The 23,470-nt window shown below is 36.5% G+C and overlaps 1 protein-coding gene across 4 annotated transcripts in view; it reads left to right on the forward strand.

The window, feature by feature from the left end:
* The window catches only part of EXOC2 (exocyst complex component 2), a 200,884-nt gene that overhangs the window by 82,585 nt on the left and 94,829 nt on the right, over window positions 1–23,470 (forward strand). For all 4 annotated transcript variants that reach the window (XM_050339748.1, XM_050339660.1, XM_050339835.1 and 1 more), the window contains 3 exons: window positions 9,825–9,980; window positions 14,530–14,706; window positions 16,050–16,176. In XM_050339748.1, the coding sequence (XP_050195705.1) occupies window positions 9,863–9,980; window positions 14,530–14,706; window positions 16,050–16,176 (422 nt within the window). In that variant the 5' untranslated portion in view covers window positions 9,825–9,862. The remainder of the gene's footprint in view (window positions 1–9,824; window positions 9,981–14,529; window positions 14,707–16,049; window positions 16,177–23,470) is intronic.

Genomic DNA, 23,470 nt, shown 5'->3' on the forward strand with positions numbered 1-23,470 from the left:
GTGGGGTCTCTGGCAGTGTAAAAGTGTCTGTGGATCAGATTACAATATAAATCAGGGGGGTTTAGGTATATTTAGACTTGTATTTTTTTTCTTTGACTTTGTGGATAACCCGAAAGTAATGTACCCTGTATTTTGAAGTTCATAAGAAAGCCTGTATTAATTAAAGATCTAGGCTTATGCTGAACAAAAATTCCTTTTTAACTGTCTGCTTTTGTATTGAGGACAAAACTAAATTTAATTTTTTGAGATATTCATAAAATGTCTCAATTAAAAAAGCAAAGTACTGTCAGTTTTATGTGTAAGAATTCTGTGAGTCTTGTGACATTTCGATTCTCACTGTGATTTTAACAGGTCTACTTTGCTTTTTGCAACTGCACATTGGATATTTGACAAAAAATTAAGAAGCTAGGTATATAGCCAATGAGTTCCTCTCATGTTTCCTTTTCAATAGCAGAGAAGGCACAGGAGCTTCTGTTTCTCACAAGACAACTTCACTACTCTAAAAGCATGATAGCTCCATACAGGAGAAGGGATTTTAGGCAGATCAGTGGAAATGAGGAGTATGTAAGGCAACAGCAGGTTTTTGTTGGAAAAATACCTGTGCACACAGTCTGTCAGGATAACCCGTAAGTTTACTCTTGAGTGTGTGTTTGACCATGTGAATCGAGAAAAAGCTATAGCGTATGGCTTGAGTACTTCCCTGAGCAGAGGCCAGAAAGAGGTGTTTCGGAGAGAACATGAAAAATACAGGAATCTCAGTAACACAAGTGCACATCTTGTCTTTTAAATACTTTTGAAACAAAAGGAACTGCCAGAAAAGTACCATAGCAAATGTTAAATTTAGTGTTGCAGTCCTACCTACAAACACCCAAGTTAAAACTTCAACCATGTGAACTGTGTAATTACAGTGGTTATATAGTGTTTTTATAAAGAATATTGTGTGTAGTTATAGGGCTTAGAAAAAAATCTGCAGTGTCTTGTTTCTTTTCTCTAGAAAAAAAAATTTTCATCCCTTTGGGATTTATTTAGTTTATTTTTCTGAACTTCTGGATCTTTCTGAATGCATTTGAATAAACATATTTGAAAGTTTTTAGTGCTTGGAGTATTGTTTTCAAATTTCTGCCATTGAATAACATAAGATTGAGGGATGCTGAGGGTATTAAGATTCTTTACCATTTTCCTATTAACTGAAATGATGTGCAGAAAATTATGAATAACTTTAGAACAAAAGAGGAATGAGTGGCTTAACTGGAGGACAGTAAGGATAATGACTTCTGGATGAAGCAAACTTTGCTGAATGTTGGAGGTAGAAGCAGATGTAGGAAGACATGTGCGTTGTGAGAATTTAGAAATTAATGGGAGATTTATGACCATCTGTGATTTGTTTTTGTACAAAGCTGAGTTAGCTTTTTTTTAGATATATGTTTATATATACATGTTTAGGGCTTTTCTTCAAAACATTGTTGGCTTATAGGGGTGTGTCACGTAGTAAATACAGAAGCTTTTAACCAAGTAGATGAATTAATTTCTGGGGATTTGTAATATAATTTATAATGGAAGTAGAGGAAATTTTGGGGAGAAACACCTGTGTTCAGACTTTCTTTAATTATATTTTCTTTCATGCTATTGCCTTTTTCCAGCCATTTCAGCATGACCAAAACAGACATTCCAAAAACTTAAATTGATTTGACTTGAGTGTTGGTAATGAATAGGTGCTGTAATATTGAATATACCATCAAAAGTGTTCATTAAAGAACTGGTATAAACCATCATGTTCATATAATTAATAAATCAGGGGAATAATTTATTTTTGGTGTGAAGTTACAGAACTTTAAAGCTAATTTTTTGACAATGTATTTGATAAGGTGAAATATTTTTTTGAATTTTTTTCTTAAGGCTTTCCCAAACAAAAACATCTTAGTCCAAGTTTATAGGGCTGTTTGGATTATTGTAGTGTTGATGGTTTTGTTCAATAGTTGCACTTGGAGATTGTCATTGTCACTTAGGTAAAAAGATTTTGAACTGATGTGAAAATGTGATTGTGGTTCTGGGCTTCCCAGACTGTGTATGTGTTAAATTAAATTTGTGTGCTGGTGAGTTTGATGGAGGAGGTATGTGTGTTCATGGTAGCAGAGCAGAGGGAAGGAAATCTTTTTTTAAAGTAGACTAACTAAAATAGATTTTATAAGTCTTCAAACATTTTATTCAGCTTTTTCTGTTTGAACAGGTGATATAATTGGCAGATTAAATGATTTTCTGAACTAAAAGAAACAAAGGAACCCCCCCATTTTAAAAGTCTCTGTTCATCTGTGTTATAGGTTATTGTTCCTTTTAATCTATTTTTAGTGGTTTGCTATTTTTACTTCTTGCTGATGAGTTACAAACTCAGTGTTGTATGTTGGCTCATTAACTTCCTTCAGGTTGTTTATGGTGGATGATACTAATGAACAAAATTTCATTTTATGATGGAATGTTTGTGGAAAAAATTCAGTGTTTTGATGTCATAAAGGCATTTGTGTGGTTGATTGTTCAAAACTCCTGATGTAAAAATAGATCAATATATAGGTATGTTGTGCATTGTAACTGACAGGATGCTGTCATTTAATATGTACAAGGAAATGGATTTATGCAAGTGTAGATTTTTTTTTTTTTTGACATGTGATAGATAGAAGGTTAATTGATGTTAAATGGATGCTTTGTTAGCCCTTCATCAGCTACTAAACTAGTACAGGAGGAGTGCAAATCATTACTACAAAAGGCCAAGACCAGTATGTTTTCTTAGTGAGGTTTATAGGTCCTTTTTTATCCCTCCCTTCTTTTCCTCCTTCCCAACCACACAAAACATAACCAGCTGTAATGGTAGGAGGAGAGAGCAAGCAGCTTTTCTAAACACACACACACTCTCGCACTCTGGCCCCCCTCTTTCCCTCCTCATACCTCAGCAGAGTGACAGCTTCTAGATGTTGCGTGCGAGTGAGTTCAGCTGGTGCTGTGTGGTCTGGGTGTGTGGTCTCCAGCTCAACCGAGAGGCTGCTAACAGGGTGGATGAGAGAGAGCAACACTGTTTACTTTAATTTATTTCGGATGCCGGAACTGTGCCCGGAGTTTCTCCTGAGCCGGGTTCCACTGTGAGCGGTGTCAATCCCTCGCAGCTGCAGCCCAGGCTGAACTCCTCTGCCCAGGGCTCTCGCAGCATCTGCCTCAGGTCCAAGCCTTTTAATCCCTTGTGACTCAGAAATGTTAATGGCATCGCTGAGTGCTGTGATTATTTTGCTTTCACTCTGTCAAGATACATCACCATGAAGATGTACCTGGCTGGGTTATGGAAAGCAGGACCTCTGAGATACTGGAGGAATATGCGAGTATTGCGATTGTGAAAGCAAAACTGCTGTGCTCATTGCTTGGCTACCCTAAAACTAAAATCTCTAGTACACGTTTTGTGGCTGGTAGGAAAATTCAGGAGCTCTTTCAAAAAGCAAAGGGTATCATATTATGTCATTTAATACTGCAAGTATTTTTTTTTTTTTGTCATTTGCCCTTTCTGTTGCAAAACTCGCACATCCTCCCAAATTGAAACTGATTTTTGGCATGTAGTGTTGTCCTGTAAGTCAACATGTTTGTCAGTGTTAATATTGGCTTGAATCAACACGCCGGATATGACAGGGCAAGACAAATGAGCCTTTGTTTTTTCTGTGTGACAGTGAAATTACCCACTTTTTTATGTTTGTTCATCTTTTCATTATAAGTAGCTTAGCGGTGTTTTGAAGAGTTTCTTTCCCCCTAAATGTAAGATTCGTGAGCACTTCTTGTTTAAATTGACAAGTCTTTTATTATTTAAATAAACATGCATAGATTCTTAATATCACTTGGAATTTCAGCATTGTTTGGCTTATTCACTTCCCAGTCTTTTCTGGCAGGCTTGCAGGAATGGACTTTATATTATTAATGCGGTGTTGAAGGCTGTGGAAATTCTAGGGCACTGAAGATCTCCAGAGGGGTTAATAAATGTCAGTTATTTTCACAGGGCTGCTTTTTGGATGCTTTAATTCTTGTTTTATGTAGATTATCTGTCTGAATTTATATTGGTGGGAAGATAAAGCACAGATAAGGTTACAACAGTGCTTTTCTTCAATTTGTAATGGTTTTGAGTACAAATGTATTGGAAACAGTTTGCTTTGTCATCCTTCTTGGGGTCATTTGCCGTGTCCCATCACTGACTCTGTCATAGTGTGTTGTTCTCAGGGGACTCTCCACGTTTTCTAGTGAGAACAAATTATTAGATTTACTTAGTAGAAGCACCAGTTTGTGTAGTTTAAGGTGAAAAGTCCATCATCTCTGTTCTGGAATCTGATTATTTATTACTTGTTTAAAAAGGCATTTCATAAATCTTTTAATTTGGAGATTTTTTAATGCCGTGATGTTAGTGTGGTAAGAGTAACTCACCTATTAGTTTCAGATTGGTTTTCTTTTGGAAGTAAACAGCAACACCTGAGGCATACTGTGATTTGCACTTGGGTGATGCTTTGCTGTTCCTGCCTCAAAATTTTTTATATTGTATCGTTACATATATGTAACTGAGAACAAATAAATGTTTGCTATGTGAAGGCTTGCATGCTTACTTGTAGCTTAGACTTCCTCAGTGATGAGAAATTGGCTTCTAATTCCATCCCTTCTTGACAGTTTTGATTCCCTTTGCTAGATAACAGTGGTGCTTGCATTGACCTTGAGTCTGGGTTCCTCTAAGAGAATCCTGTAAGATCAGTGTCTGTGACAAAGTACTACTGTAAACTTTAAGTTAGCTGGCTTTTCAGTCACTGGGACCATCTTTGTTTTAGAAGTCAGAAACTCAGTTCAACTGCTAATTTTCCCTAAAATTTCCCTGGTGAAATTTGTAAGGTGGCATCAGATGGTTTCTCACCTTCCAAAATTTTGTGCCTTCATGATGTTTGTAGTTTTCCCTTAATTTGAACTTACCAGCCAATGTACTAGGCTTCAATCCTGAATTTTTGTTTTTCATTTATTTAATATTCTGGTGATACTTCCACAATGGTAAGCAGTTCTTTGCTTTACCAAACAGACACAGGAGCTGTTGGCATTCTACTTTATGCTTCTTCTCTGTTCGCCACTGAAAGTTGATTATGGAAATTTCAGAACTCTTATTTTAAACCAACTTTAAACTGAAGACTTGCAATAATCAAAAAAACAACTAGACTTGTGCTTTCACTCATGTTGGACCATGTTTCATTGCTTCACTATTTTTTTTTAAAGTGGCTTCTCTTAGGATAAAGAGGGAAGGTGTCTTCTCTTTAGCAAACTTGTAATGCTTATAATTGTCTGGATTTTAGTTTTTTTTTACCAAACCTTTGTGAGAGCACAGTTTATTTGAGAAGGTCATGTAAAGACAAAAGTTATGTTTACGAAAGGCATTTTTCAAGATGGCCTGTAGTAGGTGGTCTTTGCAGAGGCTTTCTATAGCTCTTCTGCACATTGATACAAGAATTATGACAGAATAACAGAATAAGATCATGGGAGCAGTCAAACAGATGTCATCCATGTTAAACTGTTGGGGAGATACTGTGAGGAAATGAAGTCTAAAGAAGAAAAGGATGGAGAGGGAAAAAGGAGGGGAAGAGACCTTGGTTAGTGTAGAAGAAGATTGTCCATTGCAAAAAAAATAGTCTTGTTGACACTTCTTCAGTGAGCCTGACTCCTCAGAAGAAATATTGTATATAGAAAACTGTCTTTGCAATCTCCCCTAGTCTGCATGAGAAGCAATCTTTCAGGAAGAGGACTGCTTTTTTCTAATATTATTTTATGCATAATACATACTTGTAAAAATAGATGTTATGTTTTAGGGCAACATATAGAATTGCAACAAAAGCCTCGTAATTAGGTGGTTGTATTGCTTTACGAAATGAAAAAGTAATTGTTTTGTTGTGGTTTTGTTTTTTTTTTTTTCAGCTTTGCTTTAAATACTTTTAAACAAATTCAGAAACTTGCTTTTTGGACAAAGTAGTATATTGGCTAGGCTTCCCAATAAGCAGTTCAGTCATTTTGGCTGTTGACATGTTTGTCATAAGGAGAAGAAATATTCTAAATGAATTGAAGGCTCCCAAGCATTTGCTTGATATTTATAATAATGACATATTTCAAAGATTTCCTTTACTTGTTGAAATAAAAGAAAGCAATTACAGTTTGAAAATAATAATAATAATAATAATAGAACATCTCAGTGCTATAGTGCTTTTGTAGTGTGTTGAGATTTACTGTGGTATTCTCATTCCAGTGAGGTATTTTAAAGCAATTCTACAGTAAGCATGGAAATACTTTGGAAGAAATATTAGATCTCGGAGGCTCAGCATTTTTATTACATTTATTTAGCTCATCGTGAAGGGGGATCTAGTGCCAATTTCTGAAATCCAGAACAATATGTTGTAATATTACTTTTGAGTTTTGGTATTGAAACAAGCCAATTACCTGTGTGCTTAGGTATTTTGAAAGAGACAATAGCTGCAGTGCAAGGAAACTATAACATTTTGGGGGGAGGGTGGTCAACCAAATAATACCACAGTTGCTCCTATTTTCCTTGTTTTCCTCAAGATTTCTTCCTCTGCATATTACGTGAAGTTCTAAGAGATGGTTTTTTTACATCTCTATTACTGATTAATATTCTAAGTAAATCTTTACCAAAAAATTGCTCAGAAGTAAAATAGGTGCTTTATGTTGATGTACTGATATCTAGACACGTGCTGCTTCCCGCAGAAGGTGATCGGGTGTGCGTGTGAGGACACAGCACCACTGTTCCTTTACTGCTGCTGTGTATCTTCGAGCTCTGCTGAGGGTCTGTCAGAAAAGCTCAGAAAAATTCATAGGGAAGATTATGAGGAATAGATGGAGTTTGTTCTCCTCCATCTTGGTAAAATTAGGCACTTGATTCTTCTCTGAGATCCTCTTTGCGCAGGACTCCAGAGGAAACTTCAAATGCAGAAAGGTCTGAGCTTCTGTGCATATGCATCTTGTATAGCAATAAACAAGACTTCCCTTGCAATTTTGTGTTCTGATTTCTCTGGGTGATGTTAGGTTTATCAGTGAGAACTGGGAAGCTTATTTCTATTGTGCTGCCCATTGTCTTGTCAGGTGATGCTGTGGTAATGTAGTTTTGAATGCAGCAGAAATGAAAGCTGGGCAAGCCTTATTATGCCAGGATTAGGGAGGCTGACAGAAGATGGGGTCTCTAATTTTCACCTGTGGCAAGGAAGTGGATCAATAATAGTGTAGGTGGGTTATTTGGACAAGGCATCTTGGAGTAGGGAATGGGGAGATAAGGAAGAGGAATTACCAAGGTGTCTGGATTTTGAAAGGAGAGTGGAATAGTACCACCCCTCTCCCTCCCTGTCTTGAACTTACGGACAAAGAGTCAGAGGGAGAATCAACAAGATAGGGGCAGGAAGCAGTTTGTCTGTAAGACTAGAACCTGGCCTCAGTTTTGAAGTGAGGCAGAGACTGTCTCTGTACAAGGGGGGAGAAAAGCCAGTGCTGGCAAAGAAATAGGAGTAGGGCGTGGAGCACAACTTTCTCTTCCGTAGCTGGAGAAGACTGTCAGCTGATTTCTTTGTAATCTGCTGATACAGTCCTCTCCTTCAGTGCTGTTCTAGCCACAGTGTTATAAACTGCATATATTGACTACTGGCTTCTCATGTTGGATTCATGTAAAATGAATTTCCAGTATTCTACATATAAGACAGTACGTTATACAATACTGTATAACTTAGTTCCTTTTTCATCCATTTGTTGTTTGCAAAAAAACAGAGAAACTAATGTTTTATTAAACACATAATGTAGTTTGTGATGTTATGAAGGCAACCAGTCAAGAAATATGAGGTTTGCTGCTTAAAAATAGAAACCCAAACCAGACCTACATTGTGTGTATTATCATGGACTCTTCCCAGACTTCCTTCATGTACTGGACCTGGCTGACATACTGCAACTTATTATGTTCTTGCTTGTTTCACATGAATTTGCATATCTTATTAATTGCACACTCTTCAAAGGTAGTCTCAAAAGTTCTCTGAAGGTATAAATAGTTCTGTTATGTTCAGAGTATCTAAATGCCTTTTCTGTATTGATGAATTTGTCTTCAAAAATAGGTTTGAGCATTCCTATTGTAAATATGTGTAATTGAAAAACACATTTCAGATCAGATGTAATTATAGAATTGAGGTCGTTATTTAGGACCTCAGTATTCCAGATCATTATGTAGTACTCCCTGTATTCAGAGTGCATTTCACACTGACTTCAGGTGTGGCTGTGGACCCTGAAGTTGGATCAGAAAAAAATGTAAAGTTTTGTTATAACTGACCTGCGATGCACCCGTGGTACAGACAGACAGAAACAGGATACTGTTCTGGTGGCATTATTTGATTTCTTTCACCATGGGATCTTCCTCCTGATTCCTGCCTTTTCGATTTCCATCTTGATTTTCAGTGTGCATTCCAACTTTGGAATGTGAAGAAAGAAACCAGTTTGTGGGAACTTCTTTGATTCACGTCATATCTAGCTAGTAACACTGAAAAATGTGAGGAGGTTGTGTGGAAGTGTGGTGTACGTTGGTAGAATGAATGTATTTTTTATTTGCAGAAGCAGCTGAAACAAATATGTCTTACTTAATTCAAGTATTTCCTAACTGCAGGTGCTTGGAAACTGCAACTTTGGTGGAGTTTATTGGTTGGGGATGATTTACAGAGTTTCTAGGTTTCATGGAATAATTGACCACTTGCAAGTAAAAATAGAAAATACATGTCAATTCAAAATAATGATAACAGAAGCCTTTTGAGGCTTGGCTTATATTCCACTTTTTTACCAACCTGAACTTTTAAAATTGTTTACATTAAAGTGTTGTATATATGTAAGTGGGGCTTTGGAATACTGATGATATTTCGTGTTGTAAAAATGGAGAAGTTAGTGGGAGCTAACATGCTTCAGGTTATACTCATCGGCTTCTTATAGCTGCTTATAGCTGCAGAGCTGCACAAAGGAAGCTGCTAATAAACTGTAGGAATTTGTGATTAATTGCTTAGTAAACTAAATGTAGGCAGAATAACTTGTTCCATATTGGTGTTTGTGTGACAGAGCTAATTAAAATGGTTTGAGTTGACTCCTAATTTCAGATGCAAAGGAATAGTCTTCTGGAAATGCTTCTTCAGTAATTTTATGTACATTTTTGTTGATCTGTCAGGATATTACTTGTTTTGTTGGTGATCTGTGCTAGTGTAGTGTCTGTAAGTCGTGTTTTAATTTTCTCCGTTTATAAAAATGTTGATGCTTTATAGAAATAAGTGCTGGGGACTTCTTCACATGGAACTATACCAGTAGTCTATGCCTGTAAGTCTAATTTGATGGAGAAGTTATCCAAATATGTAATCATAGTCTGTTACTTTAGCTTAGCAATTCTAATATTTTTAAGGAATATAATACTTTCAAATAGAGTTTTGAATAGACTCACTTGAATTGTGACATAAGTAATTTGGAGTGTGTATAGAGTTTCATTAAGAATTTTGAAGTTTTTCTTATTTTTCTTAATATACTTTTCCTTTGTAGTTCAGAACTAGAGCTATATTCCATTTATAGAAAAGGAAATGCAAAGAGGGTGTAGTTATTGTTTATTGTTTTATAACTATGTGGCAGAAAAAGGCTTTCAGAGTGGTGTTTCATACTCACAGTTATGTTTCCCTACCATTTTAGAAGAAGAGATTGAAAGGTTTTTAATAAGTTTTTTTACGTAATATAACTATTGGGTTATTAATTTATTATTTCTTGCTGAACAGATAAAACCAGTTCAGATTTCAGTAACTGAATAGACATCATGTCTCGAGCACGACAGCCCCCACTTGTAACTGGCATCTCTCCCAATGAAGGCATCTCATGGACAAAAGTGACAATAAGAGGAGAAAATTTGGGAACTGGACCTACAGACCTCATAGGTAAGTTGAGAAGAAACCTCTTGATGCTGAAGAATGTAACGTTTTGGATATGATTAGAGATATTTTTTTTGCATGGTAGAATCTGTGTTGGATGGTAGGAAAAATGCCCTTTACTCAAATATGTGCTTGAATCCAGAAATTCAAGGGTGCTGCCCAATCTGTTACTAATGAGACTTACTAGATGAACCTTTAACCTGACGCAACATCCTGTTCTGAGTGTGAACCCTAAGAGCGAATGCATATTGGAGTGTACTAGAAGAGGGTGGATGTAATGGATGGACCTTTGTTACTTTGCCAGGCACTGAGAATCTCTGCATGGAAACTTTCCTACCAGAAGTGTTTTCAGTGTATTGAGAAAGTCATTGTAGGGTTGCTGTTCCTTGAATTAGTGCAAACTCGGTTTGTGCATCTGCAACAGTTATGACAGTGATTTAGCTACACATTATTTGAGGAACCATTTCCATTGCTGTTTTGATTTTAACATGGTAACTTCATTGTTGAAAGAGGGAGCAAGATGTTTGCTCTAATTCTCCTAACCATACAGAGTTTGTTCATTACCACTCTATTGCCTCATTTCCAGCTGAAACATCTTGGCTGATTTAAATTTTCTTTTTGTATCTTTGGCCCTTCTTGTTGCTCTTTAGTGAATCTGTCTTGGTCTCACTATCAATCATGGGTGAACATCATCTTGGGTACATGCAGTGTTCAGGATATGAATGCACTGTGGCATAACACTGTACTTTCACTTTTGTTTTGTATTTCTTCCGTAGGGTTCTGTTTTCCATATAACTTCTACTAAGTATCAGACTAATCGTTCTGCCTACTATAGTTCCATGATTTAATGCTTGAAGGTTAGAAGTCAATTTGAGCCTGTCATCTGTGAATTTAAGGTTTTGCCTGTGTGCATCATGTTATTTGTTTATTGAATTTCAGCTGTTGTATAACATCTACTTTATAGTGCATCCACTCAGTCTCATAAGTTCTGTTCCACCTTTTTTTAATAATATCAACTTTATAATCTTTTTATCTTGTAATTTATGAATATAGTGAACATAAGTGATCCCAGCATAACCCTGTGGAAACTTTCCTCTGTCAAAACACACCCTTTACTGTAACCCTGTGTCTGTCCTAACAAACTGTTTACCCATTTGAGGTTCATATCCTATAGCTGTGTAATTTTCGTAAGCCTTTCGAGAAGGACTTTGTAAAATCTTCTTGAAAATCCAAGTTAACTATAACTAGTGGAATTTCCCCTATTTCTTTTGTAAGTTATGCATATGTGTACTTCAGTAGTTATGTTAGAGACAATTTGTCTAATTTGTTGTGGAATCATGACTCCTCTGAAGTCCACTGGAATTTTGTTTGGCTTTGCTAGAAAAAATATTTCATTTCATGGCTGTAAATGAAGATTTACAAATTCCGTTCATGGCCACTACAATGAGCTTTATGGCCAAGCATAAGCTCCTACAGTTTTCTGCGTCAGTTCAGTTTGCTGTCTCTCTAAAGGGGAAGTAGTATTTTCCTGAACTGCTAGATGAGGTTGTAGTGCACTAATGAATCTTTATTGAGAAATCCTCAAATAACTGGTGATGTTTGAGGTGAGTATATTTCTTGTGTATTTTTGTGGTTGATTAACTTCAGTAACCTCATTAATTCATTGGTATGATCCTCTAGAAATTATCAGTGCTAGGTTCTTGGAAGGAGGACGTCTCCTGAACAGTATTACAGTTGATCAACTGTTTATATTTCTTGCATTTCCTTCAGAGTAACAATGGTAACACATAGCTGCTAATAATTTTATGTTTTGAGGTAAAAATAAGTAATCAATTGCCTTATTTTTTTTTTTATTAGCTCATTTGTCAGCTTTCTCCAGTAAGTGACTTAGGTCCAAGATGTAAAGATTTTTTTTCAATGGTTAAAGTAGACATGTGAATATTCTCTGTGACTGGAGTGGAAATACTTGCAAAAGTGAGGCTTTGTAGTCATGAGAGTTAAGAGAGTTTGAGTGAGATTTTTATAAAGTTTATAAAGTTTGAGATGCATTAGAGTAAAATGAAAAGCAAGTAACGTTTTTTCTATATATAAACAGAGTACCACATATTAGAAGAACATTCCTTTTCGTTTTATTCAAGAGAGTGCCTTCTAGTAATCTCTTAGTATCTTTGACACCAAATAAACTTTTTATTTGTAACTCTATAGGTCCTGGTACAAAAAGTCAAATCCAGGAGATTCCTGTAACATTTGTGTTTTCAAGATTTAGTTTGTCTTTTAAGACATTTTCGGCTGTATTTTGCAGACATTGTAAAATTGTTCATATATAAGCTTAACCAAAATTGGAAAGTCTCAATAAGAGAGTTACTTATGCCCATTTACTGAAAGACACCTGAAAGCTAGAACCCGAGTATGATGGTCTCAAAGGTGTTCGTACCATGCAACAGATTCAAATTAAATTTTATTTTAAGGGAAGTTTTTTTCTTTCTGGAGAAAGAAATGCCGTACCTTCATTATCAAAACTTCTCCCCCAACTTCTCTTTATTTGCTTTAGAAATTGCACCAAATTTAGTATGGTATATAAAATGTTAATAGAGAGTTAACTTTCTGTTGCATTTTTAGACACAGGCAAAGTCTGTGTCCTGCCATTTCAGAAGTGTTGTATCTTGTGATCTTGTTCTCTTGAGGGCTTTTGGAACCTCAGATGAGTAGAAAATAATTGATTTGAGGATTGGTAAAGCAGTTGCTCAAAAATTTTACCCTAATAAATTGCTATAGCTCAGTTCTTGATTTTGAAGTGTTACTTAATTTAAGCATGAATTCAGACCTTTGAAATTCTAGGGTGAAAACCTCTTTATGAATGGTTTGGGCAAAGTCTTCTAGTTAGTCTTGTTCCCTACCACAATTTTTTTTACTTTAGAGAAGATGCTAGCATAAAACCAGAAAAGATCTAATAATATAACATAAGGTTCAAACCCATGCATCATAAATGTATGCTTTTTTTCCTTTGCCCGTGAAAATTAAAACCTGACTTGGTTAAAATGTTTGCAAAGAAATAACCAAAATAAATTTTCATTTTAAATCATTTTATGTGTCTGTATCCGATTTTGCACCACTCCCCCTACTTTATTCAGGCATCTTTTGAGAAACAAGTCTGCTCTCCTTGCTCAAGTAAAATGAATTTCAGTTGTAATAAGATTCAATGCCTTTCTAGTTTTTATTTTTTGGATTTCACTTTCAAAATAGTTTTTGGCAGGGAATAAGACATTTCTATGTCTGACAACCATGAATACTGCCAAATTTGTCTGCTGTGTCATGTCAGAGGCTTAAAGTGTGAGAAAAAGTAAGTGTGAAGCTTTGGTACTGAGCCACATATGCTGACCCTTTTCTGTCTGTTAAGCATTTTTTAAATTGGTCAGAGCTCTCTAGAAATTAAAAACAAAACCCAAGCCAACAGGGAGGAACTGCTGTGCTTGACTAATTTGTACTCCAGTACAGCCAACACTCTAGTACAGCCTTTTCCTTTTGGATGTAAGGCAAAATGTTCCTAGGTAAGGGTGTTATTTCAGATGAACTTGATGAAGTTGTTCTCCAAATCAGTACTATAGAAATTAGAATCTTGCCAGTTTTTCAGGACAGCAAAACTCCAGTTAAGAATATGGAGGTTGTTCTAGATCTGAGAAAATGATCCATCTGTTCCAGCCAACAGAGTCCTGATCTGACCAGAACCAGTCAGGTTGATTAGTTGGATTGGCATTTGACATTTATTTGACATAAAATCTCAGGAAGCCTTGAATCTTAGATTAAGGGGTACCTTGACTTTTAAGTGTTTAAGAGGTGTTCTTAAACACTAAAACTTGTCAAGTTTTAGTATATCACAGTCTCTACCTATGAGAAAAGACTTTGTGTACTTCATAGTTTGTTATTTTTGAGTGTAGAATAGGGAATAGATCAGCATTACCCAATTATTCTTTCATATAACCAGGGCAGTTTATTCATCAGAATCAGTCTTGCATCATGGCTTTTTAACAGAATAGATTGGGGCAGAATATTTGTCAATACTACTTTGACAAAAGAACCCCTCTCTGTCCACAAAGGTACTACTAAATTAGTAAGGCTGAAGAAACATTGTTCATTGTGAATGTGTTACAATGTTTTGTTTTGGTTTTTTTTTGCCAAGTCATGTAGACTGAACTTATGAACCATTTGTTGCAAGCAGTTCTGATGGAAGTTTCAGGATACTGAACAGCAGATCTCTAATGTCTTGCAAACAGAAAGGTCTGTTGTACTATATGAAGTAGAAGTCACAGTAACCCACAACTGGTAGAAGAGATTAAAATAAGTTCCAAGGAGCGCTGCATGTGTCTCATGAAGTGTCACTGGGACAAAAGACCTGAAGTCAGCTATTTGTGACTCCTTAACTGTAATTGACTGGAGGGGGCTGGTGAAGTGCCATATCTTTATGTAAAATACATGAAGCATCATAAATGTATTTGCATTACAGAATTCAAAAGCCACTTCTATTCACAGTAGGATATTTTTTTTTTCTTTTTCCTAGGTTTAACAATCTGTGGACACAACTGTCTGCTAACTGCTGAATGGATGTCTGCCAGTAAAATTGTGTGTCGAGTTGGACAGGCTAAAAATGACAAGGGAGACATTATTGTTACTACGAAGTCTGGTGGCAAAGGAACTTCAACTGTTTCCTTCAAACTCCTTAAACCTGAGAAAATAGGTATATTTCTTGTTCAAATCCACATCTGTTTTCTTTGCTAAACAAATATATGTCTCAGTGTCTCTTTATATAAAATGTGTGTTTGAAATGGATCCACCTCAGGATAATTTTCTATTGTCTAGAAAACAGAGTATATCAATAAAATGTCCAAATATACGTAGAGATAAAGTCACGGTATATGTAAATTATTCCTTTCTCAATGTCCTGATAAAACCCTCAATGACTAATGCAAAGTAGCCCTTTATTTTTCTTCAAGGAGTAGCACTAAACTTCTAAACTTTAAAAAATTTAATGATAGATCCAGTAATTACTTTTAAGTAGTGTACTAATAAATTCAAAATACAAACTAACTCATGAACTTTACACCTATATCCTGACCTGACAGTTGATCCTTTAAAGAAAGTTGAGTCATCAGTGCTGTTTCTTATTCAAACCATCCTGCAAGATGGAAAGCCTTAAGTATTTTTCCTGAGATGCTTAACCGCTGAAATGATGTTGCCAAGCAGTCTAGGACCTCTGCTTAATCTAGAATCCAGTCTAAATACCCTCTGGATTGGAAATGTTTCTTTCAGAACCCCTCATTGATGAAGTTGGATAGTTATCTTTTCTAAGGCAGAAGTTCCCACAAGAATTATTTTAGGCTTTTATTCTCAGTAGTTTAGTGACAACACATAATTTATCCTGAGCTGCACTAAGATCTTAATAATAGAAAGGTGAATCAAGTGCAAATGTTAAACAGTGAAACTTTTTGTGATTGGAGAGGAGAATTTACATTTTTTAAAAAGCAGGTAAGTGTGGGGATTGAGTAATTTCTGGTACTGAGAATATGATGGGTGTGTTAAAGGATGGCAAGGCCAAGAGTATGGCTGGCTCCATTTTCAGCTGAGGTCCAAGACCTCTTGTGCCTCACCTTTATGCTTTGTCTGTGCTTACCTCTTGGATAATGAACGGCACCAAAACCCTAAAGTATGCAAATAAGAAGACTTCCAGGTAAGAGATGGTTTTGAAAGTAGTAGATGACAAGGTTTGAACAGACACCAAAAGACCTGCAAGACTGAAAATACTAATACTCTCTGATCAGGAAAATGCTCCTAATGTGCTTGAAACTGTGCAGTCTGCAAGAGGGTAATGTTTGATGCTCAGCCATGAATACCTTTTCAGCAACTGTAATAAAATAATTTAGCATAATTGCATCCAGGTTGTTTTTCCATGTATCTCCCAATATATAACCTAGGCATGCATTTTATATTTATCAGAATTTTTCAAATTAATTCAGTATGTGAGAGGTTGATGGTGCTGGACCGCCCTTGTTGTTTTAAGGATCTGCACTTTGTTTTCTCTAGGTATCTTGGATCAGTCTGCTGTCTGGGTGGATGAAATGAACTATTATGACATGCGCACTGACAGGAACAAAGGGATTCCCCCCTTGTCCCTACGTCCAGCTAATCCTCTTGGTATTGAGATAGACAAGTGAGTACCAAATACCTTTAATCCACTTTTTTAGTGGTTTTCTCTATATGTACCTTTGTTCAAGAAAATTCAAGAAAAGTTTAATGGTTTACAGGGCAGGGAAAAGTTTAGAAATTCATACATCTATTAGCTGTTGGTATGCTATTTTGAACCGAAAGGAGTTAGTGCACACAGTATCCTGCTTCATAATCCTCTATTTTAAACCATCAATTAGAGCTGTAGATAATCTAAAAGACTGATTGAACGTCAGTGATGTTTAGATTTTAAGGATTGGTAAATAACCTGAGGCTTCAGATTTATACATTGTAGTTATGGAATACCTACTGTTGCATTTGAGTTTCACGGGGCTTTTAAACATGTTTAGATTGCTATCTTGTGCTAAAATTGTACTGTAAAATGTAATTTATTATGCTACATCAGCTAGTTTATTTTACTGAAATATTAATACTGTTTTCCAACCCACAGTCTTCTTTACTTTTGTTCTTAAGTATGGTGGAATTTATGTAATTTTTGTTCTAAAATTGAAACTTGATATTGAATGATAAATGGAATTAGGGGGGTTTAAATGGAACAGTCTTAGGGCTCCATATCTGTCCGACTCCTAAAAATAGCATTAGGAATAATATTTCTCTTGATCAAGATACCAGCTCTACCAAAACCACAGGCTATTTAAAAGTAACCTATTGCTAAGGTCTCATCTGCTGAATACTCTGTTTATGAGGGGTAGTGCATTGAAGAAAATCTACACTGTCCATTGTTACCTTGACCTGATGGGAAAGCTGCACTTTGCCAAAATCTCAGTGTGATTTCAAGTGGATCCATCTTTGCCTTCGAACCTCTGGTTATGCATTTCTCTCCTAGTTTGAATATGTATTTTTCTTTCTTTTCAAACTACTAACCCACTTTTTTTGCAACAAGCAGAAGATTTTGTCTTTTTGGTAGTATTTTTCTCTAGCCTCTGATTTAACTTCTGACAGGTACTTGTTTCATGTTCTTCAGTTTTCCAAGCTCTGATAAGATATGGACCTTAGGACTGTGGACAGTATTCTGACATCTTACTAGAAGACTTCCTGTCACTCCTCAACTCTCCCTGCCTTGTCTGGAAATTAAAAAACCCATAATAATACTTTTTATCACAATGCTGCACTGGCAATAAGCAGTGAGTGGTTTGTTAGCTGATGCTCTTGAGTTGCTGCTTTTGCTGCTGGTATGGTTGCTCATTGTTCTGTAACAATTCTCTGGAATTTATTCTTTATTCTAGCTGCATCTTCTTGAATTTGTTCATACTGCTTCTGTTTGTTGCTTCCTTGACAAGTCTGTCTTCTCAGTCCAGATGACAGTCTTCCTAATGTTTTTACCAACTATTTATAAAAAATTGTTGGTGATAAATCTGTTAAATCCTGTTGAAAAGGTTATGTAGGCCTTAGTGAATCTTTACCTACAAATGTTCTCAGGCTGCTTCTCCATGGATTTGTTTAATTTTGGGGTTTTTTTTATGATTGGTTCCTTAATCCATGTAATGTATTCTATTGCTAAATTTTAATCAATCTTGTGGTAGCAAGTCTCCGTAATGATATATTAATTTTGTCTGGTTACTTTTTCAATGAAGCACTTAATCTCAAAACACATATAATATGTTCTCAAACATTGTCAGAAGCAGTTGTGACTGGCTAACATTAAAACTGTTTTTCTTTACTTCAGTCCTATACTCCTTGAACACATCTTTTTCAATATTTTATCTGGGATTTAAGTCAGATAACTTGTTCTTTTAATTGGAGTGACTGGGATTTAAGTGTACAAAAGGTTTGAACTGTGAATTAAATATATGGATATAGATATATCTATAGATATACCTATCTGAAATAGATAATAGGAGAGCTAAAAAGTTTTATTAATAATTACAAAACTGCCTCTAGATATACTGTAGGAGTAACATGTATGCTCAAAATATGCACTGGAATTCTCTTTTTGTATTGAAATGTTGCAACAATGCAAAGAAAGAACTATGGGTATATACTCATCCTCCTGACTGTTTTTTATATAGTCAAGATATTTTAAATACTATATGTAGAAACAATGTACAGGCCATTATCTTTCATCCTGCAAGTTTGACAAGTTGTAAGTATACATAATTTCTAGCTGATTATTTCTTCATATTTTCCAAAACTTAATTGCAGTTCTTGTGTCATGCAACTAACTAAGAATCTCAGTAGCTAAATAAAAAATTAATTTAAATCACAATGAAATGTGAGCTTGCTGGATGTTAAAGTCACAAATGTTTTTGTAAAAGGGTGTTTGCACACATTTGTTCTCCTGCCTTCCTAGCAGTTTTTCATTCATCTTTTAAAACTGAGAACTGATCCAATCAGATAAGGGATTTTTGGCATTGCTGTACCTTAGTGCCTGTTGTGTGTGTGCTGTGAGGTATTTATTTCCCACCAGAAAATAGGCATTTAAAAAGATTAAATAATCTTTGAGTTCTGTTTTTTTAATTTGCAGAGTGGGGGAAAAAGACTCAGTTCTATCTCCATCTTTATGCTCACTTTAAATGCAATGCCGGGCTGTGCCACCTTTCTCTTCCTGGCTGTGGTGTTACACAGATGTTGCCAGGAACCCTTGAACAATCACAGCTGGAAAAGATCTCCAATATCATGGAGTCCAATCTTTGCTTGATCACTATCTCATCAACTGAACCATTGCACTAAGTGCCATGTCCAGTTGTTTTTTAAACACTTCCAGTGTTCAAGACTTCCACCACCTCCCTAAGGAGTCCATTCCAATTCCTGATCACCCTTTCAGTGAAGAAATTTTTCCTGATGTTCAATCTGAACCTCCCCTGGTGCAGCTTGGTGCTATTTCCTCTTGTCCTATCACTAGTTGCATGGGAGAAGAAGCCGACTTCTGCCTCAGTACCTCCTTTCAGGTAGTTGTAGAGACTGATAAGGTCTCCCTTGAGTCTTTCCTCCAGCTGAACAACCCAACTCCCTCAGCTGCTTCTCATATGACTTGCTCTCTAGACCCTTCACCAGCTTCATTGCCTTTCTCTGAACATGCATCTTTTAAAACTCATCTCAGTGTCTTTCTTATAGTTAGGGGCCCAAAACTGAACACAGTACCTGAACACAGTACTTGAGGTGTGGTCTCACCAGGGTTGAGTAGAGAGGGACAATCGCTCCCCTTGTCCTGCCGGCCACACAGTTTCTGATACCAACCATGATGCCACTGGCCTTCTTGGCCACCTGGGCACTCTGCTGGCTCATGTTCACCAGCTGTCAGCCAACATCCCTAAGTCCTTTTCTGCCAGGCAGCTTTTCACCTGCTCTTCCCCAAGTCTGTAGCATTGCATGGGATAGTTGTGACTCAAGTGCAGGACTTGGCATTTGGCCTTGTTGAACCTCATACTGTTGGCCTCAGTCCATCAATTCAGCCTGTCCAGATCCTACTGTAGAGCATTTCTAGCCTCCAGCAGATCAACACTCCCACCCAACTTGGTGTCATCTGCAGACTTACTGAGGGTGCACTCAATCCCCTCATCCAGATAATTGATAAAGATATTAAACAGGACTGGCCCCAATACTGAGCCTTGGGGAACCCCACTAATGACTATCTGATACCTGGAGGTAACTCCATTCACCACCTCTCTCTGGGCCCAGCCAGCCAGCCAGTTTTTAATCCAGTGAAGACTGCACGTCTCCAAGTCAAAGGCTGCTAGCTTTACCAGGAGAAGTCTTAAATAAGGAAGGAAGAGAAAGAGTGCACAGAGTCATCGTCTCAGCCTGAGACATGTGAAACTTGGTATGAAAACGCGGACCTTAGCAGTGATGTGGCAGTACATGGGTTGGTTTTAGTAGTTTGGAGCTATTGGTAGGTTATGTCCTACCAACATAGGATCATTCAGAACTTTGAACGATTCTGGGAGAGAGTATGTGATGCCTGTGTCCTAAAGATAATGGTTGAAATCTGGCGGTGGAAAATTTAGATCTACATAAAATTTATGGGTGAATTGCTTGTTCCAGTGTACTGCAAACTTTCCCCTCTTGCACGACAAGTCCTTGTTTAATCAAGGGTTCCCTGACTCTTCTAACTACTCTGTCAGACTAAGAAAATCCATTCTCTGCAAAGCTGTAACAGCAGTTGGATCTAGCGGAGGTTAGAAAATTTTTAAATAGTGTTTGTTGTTTTGCATGTAGCAGAGGTCACTATGGTGGATCCATCTCATACATGAAAGCAAATGCTGACATGCTAAGTACATTCCACATCTGTATCCACCCACTCAATACAGATGCTTCCCTCTTCCCACGCCAGTTTCCAAAACACTTCATCTGGGAGAAGGAAACAGATGATCTTACGCTGCCACCTAATGGTAAACGTCAGCCTGCTACCATGACATAGGAAAAGACTTTCTGGAGGCTGAGATGTTTATTTATTTTTAAAGGGCTTGTGTGGAAATGCTGTAAAGTTCGTTGTTGAATGTGATGGGCTTGTGGAAACTTGATCAGAGAGATGCATGCAGAAAAATTGTGAAAGCTGTAGAAGAGTTGCAGTATATATTCCTAGCTTTATGACATTAAAAAATAAAATAACACGTAACTGCTTGTTAAGCTGATGCATCGGTTGCAGCCACCAGCCTATAATCTCTTAGTAGACTTCCCTTACCACATTCTGCCAGTTCTCAGATATGATTACCACTTTGTTTTTATATTTCTGATGAACCCAGTGCTACTAGGGAGGAATTGCCAGAGTGCATCCTTGTCTTGTTGCTGTTGGAGAGACCTTTGTTAACACCTGATTTGTTGTGTTTAGTCTACAGCAGTGTCCCTTATGCTGGTCTTCTTGCACGCATTATTAACACAGTACAGCTGATACAAAGCCAGCTTCAAGGAGTCTGACTGGTACCAGACAGAGGGGGGAGTGTACAGCAGCTCTAGCTGGAGCTTGTTTATGCTGGTTGCTATTCAGAATCTGTGTTTATTTAAAGTCAGTTGCTCCTTTTGACCCGTAAACTCCTGTGGAATTGAGGTGAGGTTCAAGTTACCTTTTGGTGGCTGTATTCTGTCTTGGGACCTACCTTTAATCTGCAAATATTGTCACATGCTAAAAAGCACACTATGAGATTCTGAAATTCTGGGAGCGAAATAATTTGTACAGAAAAATTACAACTTGCTAAACTGTGTTTATAGTCAGGCTCTGTTCATTAGTATCCATTGCATCCTGTTTCTCTTATTTGCTTGTGTGATTGGAGCTGCGATTTACCCATGGAGATTACAACTAATCTTAAATCTCTGGAGAATATAAATGCTCTTTATGTGCACAAGTTCTGTAAAAGCCAGTATATGCTGTGCTCTTAAAGTAGGTTTATTGACTATTAAGCTATACAGAACCTGAAGTTTGAGGTAGTAGAAGGATGGGCTCATATGGCACAAGTGAATTGTTTGTATGCTACATGTTTTGAATCCAAAGTAGGTGTGCATGACCTTTATATGGAAGCAAGGACCACTACATTAATGCTATATGACTCTATTAGATATGCACCAAATTGGTTTGAGGGAAGTCGAAGTGTATAATGGCTTGAACCCAAATTTGTTTTATTATACTTCTCGTTAATATACCCAATATGCAAAATCTCATTTTCTTTTGTATTTAAAATTGTTGCTGAGGGATGAATAAGACTATTTTAAAGTATTAACTGTAGGTCTAATACCAGATATGATTCTGTTTTACATTAAATAGTGTGCCTAGAAAAAAGTACTACTATGTAAATCCAGATATTTGTACCTTTGCTGTAATTGTAAAGGTAGCAAAATACATAAGAGTTGTTGAGGATCGCAAACTTCACTCTTTTTCGGAGATTTTCTGGATTCAATTTGTGGCTCCCAGTTTCTTTTACATGATTACTTTTTAATAATGATTAAGTATTCAGAGTTGCTTCCTGAAGGGATTCTTGTATAATGAGCAAATCAACAGAAAAATGATCAATAGTTTAATTGCATGTCAGCATGGTTTAAGCTTTTGTTAGTAGTTCATCTTCACCCTGTAATTCTGAAAAGAATAAAATAGCAGTACTTTCTCAAGACACATATGGGCTTGTTTATAAGTAAACAGTAAGTTTTCATGAGAACAACTTCCAAAAACTGACTTATTTAATTTACTAATGGAAGTTAATGAAACAAACTTGTGTGTATGTGGAGTCAGCCAGTCTCTTTTTAGATGCATCTGGCCAGACACTCTAGAAATACAGTTGCTTTCACTTTGAGCATTTTAGCGAGCAGTTTGTTGTGAAGACAGCTGTAGCAAGTCATTCCAAGCTCCCCATATCTGTTAGTGGAAAAACTACTGGTAAAATTTACGATAAAAATAAGGATACTATACCGTGGAGTATAACATATTGTTAACATACCTCACACATTCACATTCATGTTTCTACTCTGTTGTGACTATGTCTGAAATATGTCCTCACAGATAAAAGCATTGTTAATTTATGGTTCTACACAAATGCATCTGCTGGAAGAAAGCTCCTAATAACTTTTCAAGACAGTCAAACATCAAATTGAAAAAAATCCCTTCATTAATATCCCGCTGCCTGTGGGCAAGATTCATTTGCAGGAATTGATTACTCGTCTAGCTTGGTCTTTCTCAAGATAAATATGTGTTTGTGTGTGTGTGTATATATATATATATAACAATAGGGCTTTTTTTCCCCTAGGAATTGTATAGTTCACATCTTATAAACTTGCAATAATAAGTAGCATTTGATAATGGTAAATGTGTGTGCTTTTTGTCTTATATCAGTTTTTTTTTGTTTCTGGGAACATGCATGGAAGTTCTGAAAAATATGAGCAAAACTCTACTTCTGTATTGTGTGCATCCACTTTAAGTAGTGCTTGCACAGAATGTCTGAGTCTCTTCTCAGATAACTCAGATTTATTTTCTTGCTTTTGTTTTTTCAGCATTAAAAAACATAGTGTTTCAAAAAGATGCTACCTTGTGTAGATCTAATATAAACGCTTTTATGTACAGCTGTACCGTGTATCACATATGAAGTACTATCCTTGAAGTTCATGTGCCTCCTGGGCACTTTTGACTAATTTGAATGAAAAATAAGTAATCTTAAGTTTTCTTCAAATGAAGAATGAATTGAAAGTTTCTTCTCATTCTTATATAAATCAGCAGTTTCTGCTTACTGTCATTCATGAAATTTAAGGTAATTGGAAATGCTCAATCTTGCTACTTAAGTTTTTAAGTTTTGGTTTAACATTATCACTTTTTCATTGAACACAGAGAAATACTGGGACCC

This window comes from Myiozetetes cayanensis, unplaced genomic scaffold (genome assembly GCF_022539395.1).
Source record: "Myiozetetes cayanensis isolate MyiCay16 unplaced genomic scaffold, myiCay2020 scf1, whole genome shotgun sequence".
NCBI classification, from domain to species: domain Eukaryota; kingdom Metazoa; phylum Chordata; class Aves; order Passeriformes; family Tyrannidae; genus Myiozetetes; species Myiozetetes cayanensis.